This window comes from Panulirus ornatus, chromosome 6, assembly GCF_036320965.1.
Source record: "Panulirus ornatus isolate Po-2019 chromosome 6, ASM3632096v1, whole genome shotgun sequence".
Taxonomy (NCBI): domain Eukaryota; kingdom Metazoa; phylum Arthropoda; class Malacostraca; order Decapoda; family Palinuridae; genus Panulirus; species Panulirus ornatus.
Window position 1 is genome coordinate 29,809,768 of NC_092229.1, and position 12,109 is coordinate 29,821,876.

General features: G+C 42.2%; 1 protein-coding gene across 4 annotated transcripts in view; it reads right to left on the reverse strand.

Annotated features, from left to right (window-relative positions):
- numb (NUMB endocytic adaptor protein) overlaps positions 1 to 12,109 on the reverse strand; it is a 533,145-nt gene that overhangs the window by 257,602 nt on the left and 263,434 nt on the right. For all 4 annotated transcript variants that reach the window (XM_071662779.1, XM_071662777.1, XM_071662780.1 and 1 more), the window contains one exon: positions 5,007 to 5,078. In XM_071662779.1, coding sequence (XP_071518880.1) covers positions 5,007 to 5,078 — 72 coding nt within the window. The remainder of the gene's footprint in view (positions 1 to 5,006; positions 5,079 to 12,109) is intronic.

A 12,109-nucleotide genomic window follows, 5' to 3' on the forward strand; every position in this document is an offset into this window, starting at 1 on the left:
CTCTACCACTTCTGAAACCGCACTGCTCTTCCCCAATCTGATGCTCTGTACATGCCTTCACCCTCTCAATCAATACCCTCCCATATAATTTACCAGGAATACTCAACAAACTTATACCTCTGTAATTTGAGCACTCACTCTTATCCCCTTTGCCTTTGTACAATGGCACTATGCACGCATTCCGCCAATCCTCAGGCACCTCACCATGAGTCATACATACATTAAATAACCTTACCAACCAGTCAACAATACAGTCACCCCCTTTTTTAATAAATTCCACTGCAATACCATCCAAACCTGCTGCCTTGCCGGCTTTCATCTTCCGCAAAGCTTTTACTACCTCTTCTCTGTTTACCAAATCATTTTCCCTAACCCTCTCACTTTGCACACCACCTCGACCAAAACACCCTATATCTGCCACTCTGTCATCAGACACATTCAACAAACCTTCAAAATACTCATTCCATCTCCTTCTCACATCACCACTACTTGTTATCACCTCCCCATTTACGCCCTTCACTGAAGTTCCCATTTGCTCCCTTGTCTTACGCACCCTATTTACCTCCTTCCAGAACATCTTTTTATTCTCCCTAAAATTTACTGATAGTCTCTCACCCCAACTCTCATTTGCCCTTTTTTTCACCTCTTGCACCTTTCTCTTGACCTCCTGTCTCTTTCTTTTATACTTCTCCCACTCAATTGCATTTTTTCCCTGCAAAAATCGTCCAAATGCCTCTCTCTTCTCTTTCACTAATACTCTTACTTCTTCATCCCACCACTCACTACCCTTTCTAAACAGCCCACCTCCCACTCTTCTCATGCCACAAGCATCTTTTGCGCAATCCATCACTGATTCCCTAAATACATCCCATTCCTCCCCCACTCCCCTTACTTCCATTGTTCTCACCTTTTTCCATTCTGTACACAGTCTCTCCTGGTACTTCCCCACACAGGTCTCCTTCCCAAGCTCACTTACTCTCACCACCTTCTTCACCCCAACATTCACTCCTCTTTTCTGAAAACCCATACTAATCTTCACCTTAGCCTCCACAAGATAATGATCAGACATCCCTCCAGTTGCACCTCTCAGCACATTAACATCCAAAAGTCTCTCTTTCGCACGCCTGTCAATTAACACGTAATCCAATAACGCTCTCTGGCCATCTCTCCTACTTACATAAGTATACTTATGTATATCTCGCTTTTTAAACCAGGTATTCCCAATCATCAGTCCTTTTTCAGCACATAAATCTACAAGCTCTTCACCATTTCCATTTACAACACTGAACACCCCATGCATACCAATTATTCCCTCAACTGCCACTGGGGATAGGGGATTAAGAATACTTCCCACATATTCCCTGCGTGTCGTAGAAGGCGACTAAAAGGGGAGGGAGCGGGGGGCTGGAAATCCTCCCCTCTCGTTTTTTTTTTTTTTTTTTTTTTTTTTTTCCAAAAGAAGGAACAGAGAATTGGGCCAGGTGAGGGTATTCCCTCAAAGGCCCAGTCCTCTGTTCTTAACGCTACCTCGCTAATGCGGGAAATGGCGAATAGTTTGAAAGAAAAAAGAAGTATATATTATATATATAAACGCCCATACACGTACATATACATACATATACATTTCAATGTATACATACATATACATACACAGACATATACATATATACACATGCACATATTCATACTTGCTGCCTTCATCCATTCCTGTCACCACCCCATCACACAGGAAACAGCATCACCCCCCCCCCCCCCCAATCTCCCCTTCAGTGAGGTACTGCCAGAAAAAGAAAAAAAGGCCACATTTGTTCACACTCAGTCTCCAGCCGTCATGAGTAATGCATCGAAACCACAGCTCCCTTTCCACATCCAAGCCTTACAGACCTCTCAATGGTTTACCCCATATGCTTCACATGCCATGGCTCAATCCATTAACAGCACATCGACCCCAGTATACCACATCGTTCCAATTCACTCTATTCCTTGCATGCCTTTTACCCTCCTCCATGTTCAGGCCCCGATCGCTCAAAATCTTTTTCACTCCAACCTTCCACCTCTAATTTGGTCTCCCACTTCTCCTTCTTCCCTCCACCTCTGACACATATGTGCTCTTTGTCAATCTTTCCTCACTCATTCTCTCCACGTGTCCAAACCATTTCAAAACACCCTCTTCTGCTCTCTCATCCACACTCTTTTTATTACCACACATCCCTCTTACTCTTTCATTACTTACTCGATCAAACCACCTAACACCACATATTGCCCTTAAAAATTTCATTTCCAGCACATCCACATCCACATCTGCACAACCCTATCTATAGCCCATGCCTCACAACCATAAAACATTATTGGAACCATTATTCCTTCAAACACACCCATATTTGCTCTCTGAGATAACGTTCTCATCTTTCACTCATTCTTCAAATGCTCCCAGAACCTTCGCCCCCTCCCCCATCCTGTGACTCACTTTCACTTCTATGTTTCCATCTGCTGCTATGTCCACTCAAAGATATATAAAACACTTCACTTCCTCCAGTTTTTCTCCATTCAAACTTACCTACCATTTAACTTCCCCGGCAACCCTACTAAACCTAATAACCTCATTCACATTTACTCTCAACTTTCTCCTTTCTCACACTTTACCAATCTCAGTCAGCAACCTCTGTAGTTTCTCACCCAAATCAGCCACCAGCACTGTATCATCAGTGCACAACAACTGACTCACTTCCCAAGCCCTCTAATCAAAAACAGACTGTATACTTGCCCCTCTCCAAAACTCTCGCATTCACCTCCCTAATCACCCCATCATAAACAAATTACACAACCATGGAGACATTACGCACCCCTACCGCAAACCGACATTCGCTGGGAACCAATAACTTTTCTCTCTTTCTACTTGTAAACATGCCTTCCATCCTTGATAAAAACTTTTCACTGCTTCTAACAACTTACCTCCCACACCATATACTCTTAATACCTTCCACAAAGCATCTCTATCCACTCTATCATATGCTTTCTCCAGATCCACAAATGCCACATACAAATCCATCTGCTTTTTTAAATACTTCTCACATACAAATATAGTAAACACCTGATCCACACATCCTCTACCATTTCTGAAACCACACTGCTCTTACCCAATCTGATGCTCTGTATGTGCCTTCACCCTCTCAATCAATAACCTGCAATACAATTTCCCAGGAATACTCAACAAACTTATACCTCTGTAATCAGAACACTCACCCTTATCCCCTTTGGCTTTATACAATAGCACTATGCATGCATTCTGCCAATCCTCAGGCACCTCACCATGAACCATACATACAATGATTATCCTTACCAACCAGTCAACAACACAGTCATCCCCTTTTTTAATAAACTCCACTGCAATACCATCCAAATCTGCTACCTTGCCAGCTTTCATCTTCCACAAAGCTTTTTTCACTACCTCTTCTCTGTTTACCAAACCAATCTCTCTGACCCCTCTCACTTTGCACACCACCACGACCAAAACACTCTACATCTGCCAATCTATCATCAAACACATTCGACAAACCTTCAAAATATTCACTCCATCTCCTTCTCACTTAACCACTATTTGTTATTACCTCCCCTTTAGCCCCCCTTCATCGATGTTCCCATTTGTTCTCTTGTCTTACATACTTTATTCATCTCCTTCCAAAACATCTTTTTATTCTCCTTTAGCTAAAATTTAATGATACTCTCTCACCCCAACTCTCATTCGCCCTCTTTTTCACCTCTTGCACTTTTCTCGACCTCCTGGCTCTTTCTTTTATACATCTCCCAGTCATTCACACTACTTCCCTGCAAAAATCATCTAAATGCCTCTCTCCTCTCTTTCACTAACAATCTTACTTCTTCATCCCACCACTCACTACCCTTTCTAACCTGCCTACCTCCCACTTCTCTCATGCCATAAGCATCTTTGTACAAGCCATCACTGCTTCCTTAAATACATCCCATTCCTCCCCCACTCCCCTTACGGTATTTGCTCTCACATTCTTCCATTCTGCACTCAATCTCTCCTGGAACTTCCTCTTACAAGTCTCCTTTCCAAGCTCACTTACTCTCACCACTCTCTTCACCCCAACATTTTCTCTTCTTTTCTGAAAACCTCTACAAATCTTCACCTTCGCTTCCACTAGATAACGGTCAGACATCCCTCCAGTTGCCCCTCTCAGCACATTAACATCCAAAAGTCTCTCTTCCACGCGCCTATCAATTAACGTGTAATCCAATAATGCTCTCTGGCCTTCTCCTACTTACATACGTATACTTATGTATATCTCTCTTTTTAAACCAGGTATTCCCAATCACCAGTCTTTTTTCAGCAGACCAATCTACAAGCTCTTCACCATTTCCATTTACAACACTGAACATCCCCAACTACACTAACTATACCCTCAACTGCCACTTTATTCACCTTTGCATTCAAATCACCCATTACTATAACCCGGTCTCATGCATCAGAGCTGCTAACACACTCACTCAGCTGCTCCCAAAACACTTGCCCCTCATGATATTGATAGCTATTCCAGTGAATTGTTTTCAGATCATCTAAAGCAATATAACCAGAAACAATATCACACAATATGGTGTGCAATCTAGAAGTCATGCATCTTGATATAAACTTCAAAAAAATTAAAATATACTTTTAACATTCTATATGTGAGAATATCCCCATTTTCTGGTTTTCCACTTCAACCACTATCTTATGTTGTGACACAAACGCATGAGAATATCCCCAGTGGAGAGAGAGAGAGAGAGAGAGAGAGAGAGAGAGAGAGAGAGAGAGAGAGAGAGAGAGAGAGAGAGAGAGAGAACTCAATGATGCAACTTATGCCTTTCATTTAGGACCTTTCCTGGTTCAATCCATAATCCTCGAAACATCTTACTTTATGCACTTTACGTTTTTCTACATGATCACATGTCACCATTACAATCTTCTGTTTTAGCAGTGCCATAAGAAATTCAGATTAACTTACCCTGAGTACTTTTAGAGCTTCTTCACAAACTTGCATCCCTCGAGACTCGAAGACTTCAACACAACCTAGGTACTGAAATATAAACATGTTATTATAGTAAACTTATTATAGATAGACTTTTTAACACTAATTATTCTGTTCTATTCATGCTCAGCTTTTACTTTGTCAATTTTTCTACAGCTGATAATATTCCAGGACACTATTTTTCAGTGGAAAATTTCAAAATAGTACGAATCAAATGCTCATAATCACAAAACTAATGTAAAAAGGCCTGACAGCAGTTGTGATAATTTGTGAAATTTGAATTCCATTCACTAATTCACTACTATCTCTATTATACTTCTTTTTTAAAATTTTTTGGTCAAATTTTCACAATCAAGTCAAACAGTGGTGGCCACAGCATATGAATTGCAAAGTCAAAGAGCTTGGCAGGTATAAATAATCATGAATAATATATCTTTAACAATAGAGCTATTGAGGCTGAAGATACTGGAGGGTGAAGGGTGTGAACATATTGGGTGAATTGGAACGATGTGGTATACTTGGGTTAATGTGCTGTCAATGGACTTAAGTAGAGCATGTGGAACATCTGGGGTAAATCATGGAAAGAGATAGAGATAGATAGATAGATAGATAGATAGATAGAGAGAGAGAGAGAGAGAGAGAGAGAGAGAGAGAGAGAGAGAGAGAGAGAGAGAGAGAGAGAGAGAGAGAGAGAGAGACTTTTGGATGTTAATGCGCTGAGAGGTGCAACTGGAGGGATGGCTGATCATTGTCTTGTGGAGGCGAAGGTGAAGATTTGTAGAGGTTTTCAGAAAAGAAGAGAGAATGTTGGGGTGAGGAGAGTGGTGAGAGTAAGTGAGCTTAGGAAGGAGACTTGTATGAGGAAGTACCAGGAGAGACTGAGTACAGAATGGAAAAAGGTGAGAACAAAGGACGTAAGGGAAGTGGGGGAGGAATGGGATGTATTTAGGAAAGCAGTGATGGCTTGTGGAAAAGATGCTTGTGGCATGAGAAGCATGGGAGGTGGGCAGATTAGAAAGGGTAGTGAGTGGTGGGATGAAGAAGTAAGATTATTAGTAAAAGAGAAGAGAGAGGCATTTGGACGATTTTTGCAAGGAAAAATGCAAATGACTGGAAGATGTATAAAAGAATGAGGCAGGAGGTTGAGAAAAGTGCAAGAGGTGAAAAAGAGGGCAGATGAGAGTTGGAGTGAGAGAGTATCATTAAATTTTAGGGAAAATAAAATGATGTTTTGGAAGGAGGTAAATAAAGTGTGTAAGACAAGGGAACAAATGGGAACATCAGTGAAGGAGGCTAATGGGGAGGTGATAACAAGTAGTGGTGATGTGAGAAGGAGATGGAGTACTTTGAAGGTTTCTTGAATGTGTTTGATGATAGAGTGGCAGATATAGAGTGTTTTGGTCGAGGTGGTGTGCAAAGTGAGAGGGTTAGGGAGAATGATTTAGTAAACAGAGAAGAGGTGGTAAGAGCTTTACGGAAGATGAAAGCAGGCAAGGCAGCGGATTTAGATGGTATTGCAGTGGAATTTATTAAAAAAGGGGGTGACTGTATTGTTGACTGGTTGGTAAGGTTATTTAATGTATGTATGACCCATAGTGAGGTGCCTGAGGACTAGTGGAATGCTTGCATAGTGCCATTGTAGAAAGGCATAAGAGGTATAAGTCTGTTAAGTATTTCTGGGAAATTATATGGGAGGGTATTGATTGAGAGGGTGAAGGCATGTACAGAGCATCAGATTGGGGAAGAGCAGTGTGGTTTCAGAAGTGGTAGAGGATGTGTGGATCAGGTGTTTGCTTTGAAGAATGAATGAGAGAAATACTTAGAAAAGCAAATGGATTTGTATGCAGCATTTATGGATCTGGAGAAGGCATATGATAAGAGTTGATAGAGATGCTCTGTGGAAGGTATCAAGAATATATGGTGTGAGAGGTAAGTTGTTAGAAGCAGTGAAAAGCTTTTATTGAGGATGTAATGCATGTGTACGTGTAGGAAGAGAAGAAAGTGATTGGTCCTGAGTGAATGTAGGTTTGCGGCAGGGGTGCGTGATGTCTCCATGGTTGTTTAATTTGTTTACGGATGGGGTTGTTAGAGAGGGAAATGCAAGAGTTTTGGAAAGATGGGCAAGTATGCAGTCTATTGTGGATGAGAGAGCTTGGGAAGTGAGTCAGTTGTTGTTCACTGATGATACAGCGTTGCTGGCTGATTCAGGTGAGAAACTGCAGAAGCTGATGACTGACCTCGGTGAAGTGTGTGAAACAAGAACGCTGAGAGTAAATGTGAATAAGAACAAGGTTATTAGGTACAGTAGGGTTGAGGGTCAAGTCAATTGGGAGGTAAGTTTGAATGGAGAAAAACTGGAGGAAGTAAAGTGTTTTAGATATCTGGGAGTGGATCTGGCAGCGGATGGAACCATGGAAGCGGAAGTGAACCATAGGGTGGGGGAGGGGGCGAAAATCCTGGGAGCCTTGAAGAATGTGTGGAAGTTGAGAACATTATCTCGGAAAGCAAAAATGGGTATGTTTGAAGGAATAGTGGTTCCAACAATGTTGTATGGTTGTGAGGCGTGGGCTATGGATAGAGTTGTGCGCAGGAGGATGGATGTGCTGGAAATGAGATGTTTGAGGACAATGTGTGGTGTGAGGTGGTTTGATCGAGTAAGTAATGTAAGGGTAAGAGAGATGTGTGGAAATAAAAAGAGCGTGGTTGAGAGAGCAGAAGAGGGTGTTTTGAAATGGTTTGGGCACATGGAGAGAATGAGTGAGGAAAGATTGACCAAGAGGATATATGCGTCAGAGATGGAGGGAATGAGGAGAAGTGGGAGACCAAATTGGAGGTGGAAAGATGGAGTGAAAAAGATTTTGTGTGATTGGGGCCTGAACATGCAGGAGGGTGAAAGGAGGGCAAGGAATAGAGTGAACTGGATCGATGTGGTATACCGGGGTTGCCATGCTGTCAGTGGATTGAATCAGGGCATGTGAAGCGTCTGGGGTAAACCATAGAAAGTTTTGTGTTGCCTGGATGTGGAAAGGGAGCTGTGGTTTCGGGCATTATTGCATGACAGCTAGAGACTGAGTGTGAACGAATGGGGCCTTTGTTGTCTTTTCCTAGTGCTACCTCGCACACATGAGGGGGGAGGGGGATGGTATTCCATGTGTGGCGAGGTGGCGATGGGAATGAATAAAGGCAGACAGTGTGAATTGTGTGCATGGGTATATATGTAAGTGTCTGTGTATGTATATATATGTGTACATTGAGATGTATAGGTATGTATATTTGCGTGAGTGGACGTGTATGTATATACATTGTGTATGGGGGTGGGTTGGGCCATTTCTTTCGTCTGTTTCCTTGTGCTACCTCGCAAACGCGGGAGACAGCGACAAAGCAAAAAAAAAAAAGAAAAAAAAAAATATATATATATATATATATATATATATATATATATATATATATATATATATATATATATATATATATGGAAGTAAGGGGAGTGGGGGAGGAATGGGATGTATTTAGGGAATCAGTGATGGATTGCGCAAAAGATGCTTATGGCATGAGAAGAGTGGGAGGTGGGTTGATTAGAAAGGGTAGTGAGTGGTGGGATGAAGAAGTAAGAGTATTAGTGAAAGAGAAGAGAGAGGCATTTCGACGATTTTTGCAGGGAAAAAATGAAATTGGGTGGGAGACGTATAAAAGAAAGAGACAGGAGGTCAAGAGAAAGGTGCAAGAGGTGAAAAAAAGGGCAAATGAGAGTTGGGGTGAGAGAGTATCATTAAATTTTAGGGAGAATAAAAAGATGTTCTGGAAGGAGGTAAATAAAGTGTGTAAGACAAGGGAGCAAATGGGAACTTCAGTGAAGGGTGCAAATGGGGAGGTGATAACAAGTAGTGGTGATGTGAGAAGGAGATGGAGTGAGTATTTTGAAGGTTTGTTGAATGTGTTTGATGATAGAGTGGCAGATATAGGGTGTTTTGGTCGAGGTGGTGTGCAAAGTGCGAGGGTTAGGGAAAATGATTTGGTAAACAGAGAAGAGGTAGTAAAAGCTTTGCGGAAGATGAAAGCCGGCAAGGCAGCAGGTTTGGATGGTATTGCAGTGGAATTTATTAAAAAAGGGGGTGATTGTATTGTTGACTGGTTGGTAAGGTTATTTAATGTATGTATGACTCATGGTAGAGGATGTGTGGATCAGGTGTTTGCTTTGAAGAATGTATGTGAGAAATACTTAGAAAAGCAAATGGATTTGTATGTAGCATTTATGGATCTGGATTCCTTCACCAGTCTCGCGCCCAGCAAGGTCGGAGTAGCTGGAATGTGGCGAGTCGCCAGCAATGCCTACGTGTTTTCCCCTCCAGAACACTTGGGACACGGAGGCTTGGACGATGCCAACAAACCTCCTTAATCAGTAATGAAGTCTAGTGAACAAGGATGTGGCAGAAAGGGTAACGGAGAAGTTGGACGACCGATTGATGAGTTAGCGTGATGGAAGGATTTCACACAAACTGCTACATTGACACGTACATCGTCTACAGTGGCACGTGCATCCTCTACAGTGACACGTGCATCCTCTACAGTGGCGCGTACATCCTCTACAGCTGCATCTACATTCCTACCAAGACATACACATCATCTACAGAAAGTGAACTACGCGGGAAACGGCGATCAAATTTAAAGAGGGAAGTCAGCACCACAAGTAAAGCATCCTCCTCGAAGGCTCAGAGTGGGGTGCCTAAATGTGTGTGGATGTAACCAAGATGTGAAGACCCTTACTGGAAAAACAATCACTCTTGAAGTAGAACCTTCAGACACAATTGAAAATGTGAAGGAAAATAGTGAAATTGGAGAAAAATGTAGCTTAGACATTGAAGCTTATTGATACAGTGGTTAAATTGATGAGAACTGCTATTGACGTTTGTGTAAATAAATTATACATTTCCTTTTTTCCATAGCCAGAGGTTGAACCATTATGTGACATTCTTTTTTCACTCATTTCAAGCTAGAAGTTTCAGTTTTCTAAGTTGTTTCTTACATTTCTCATATGTATATATATGTATGTGTGTGTGTGTGTGTATATGTGCGTATGTATGTGTGTGTGTGTGTGTGTGTATATGTATATATATATGTATATTATCCCAGGGGATAGGGGTGAAAGAATACTTCCCACGTATTCCTCGCGTGTCGTAGAAAGCGACTAGAGGGGACGGGAGCGGGGGGCCAGAAATCCTCCCCTCCTTGTATTAACTTTCTAAAATGGGAAACAGAAGAAGGAGTCACGCGGGGAGTGCTCATCCTCCTCGAAGGCTCAGAGTGGGGTGCCTAAATGTGTGCGGATGTAACCAAGATGTGAAAAAAGGAGAGATAGGTAGTATGTTTGAGGAAAGGAACCTGGATGTTTTGGCTCTGAGTGAAACGAAGCTCAAGGGCAAAGGGGAAGAGTGGTTTGGGAATGTCTGGGGAGTAAAGTCAGGGGTTAGTGAGAGGACAAGAGCAAGGGAAGGAGTAGCAATACTCCTGAAACAGGAGTTGTGGGAGTATGTGATAGAGTGTAAGAAAGTAAATTCTCGATTAATATGGGTAAAACTGAAAGTTGATGGAGAGAGGTGGGTGATTATTGGTGCATATGCACCTGGGCATGAGAAGAAAGATCAAGAGAGGCAAGTGTTTTGGGAGCAGCTGAATGAGTGTGTTAGTGGTTTTGATGCACGAGACCGGGTCATAGTGATGGGTGATTTGAATGCAAAGGTGAGTAATGTGGCAGTTGAGGGAATAATTGGTATACATGGGGTGTTCAGTGTTGTAAATGGAAATGGTGAAGAGCTTGTAGATTTATGTGCTGAAAAAGGACTGATGATTGGGAATACCTGGTTTAAAAAGCGAGATATACATAAGTATACTTATGTAAGTAGGAGAGATGGCCAGAGAGCGTTATTGGATTACGTGTTAATTGACAGGCGTGCGAAAGAGAGACTTTTGGATGTTAATGTGCTGAGAGGTGCAACTGGAGGGATGTCTGATCATTATCTTGTGGAGGCTAAGGTGAAGATTTGTATGGGTTTTCAGAAAAGAAGAGTGAATGTTGGGGTGAAGAGGGTGGTGAGAGTAAGTGAGCTTGAGAAGGAGACCTGTGTGAGGAAGTACCAGGAGAGACTGAGTACAGAATGGAAAAAGGTGAGAACAATGGAAGTAAGGGGAGTGGGGGAGGAATGGGATGTATTTAGGGAATCAGTGATGGATTGCGCAAAAGATGCTTGTGGCATGAGAAGAGTGGGAGGTGGGTTGATTAGAAAGGGTAGTGAGTGGTGGGATGAAGAAGTAGGAGTATTAGTGAAAGAGAAGAGAGAGGCATTTGGACGATTTTTGCAGGGAAAAAATGCAATAGAGTGGGAGATGTATAAAAGAAAGAGACAGGAGGTCAAGAGAAAGGTGCAAGAGGTGAAAAAAAGGGCAAATGAGAGTTGGGGTGTGAGAGTATCATTAAATTTTAGGGAGAATAAAAAGATGTTCTGGAAGGAGGTAAATAAAGTGCGTAAGACAAGGGAGCAAATGGGAACTTCGGTGAAGGGCGCAAGTGGGGAGGTGATAACAAGTAGTGGTGATGTGAGAAGGAGATGGAGTGAGTATTTTGAAGGTTTGTTGAATGTGTTTGATGATAGAGTGGCAGATATAGGGTGTTTTGGTCGAGGTGGTGGGCAAAGTGAGAGGGTTAGGGAAAATGATTTGGTAAACAGAGAAGAGGTAGTGAAAGCTTTGCGGAAGATGAAAGCCGGCAAGGCAGCAGGTTTGGATGGTATTGCAGTGGAATTTATTAAAAAAGGGGGTGACTGTATTGTTGACTGGTTGGTAAGGTTATTTAATGTATGTATGACTCATGGTGAGGTGCCTGAGGATTGCCGGAATGCGTGCATAGTGCCATTGTACAAAGGCAAAGGGGATAAGAGTGAGTGCTCAAATTACAGAGGTATAAGTTTGTTGAGTATTCCTGGTAAATTATATGGGAGGGTATTGATTGAGAGGGTGAAGGCATGTACAGAGCATCAGATTGGGGAAGAGCAGTGTGGTTTCAGAAGTGGTAGAGGATGTGTGGA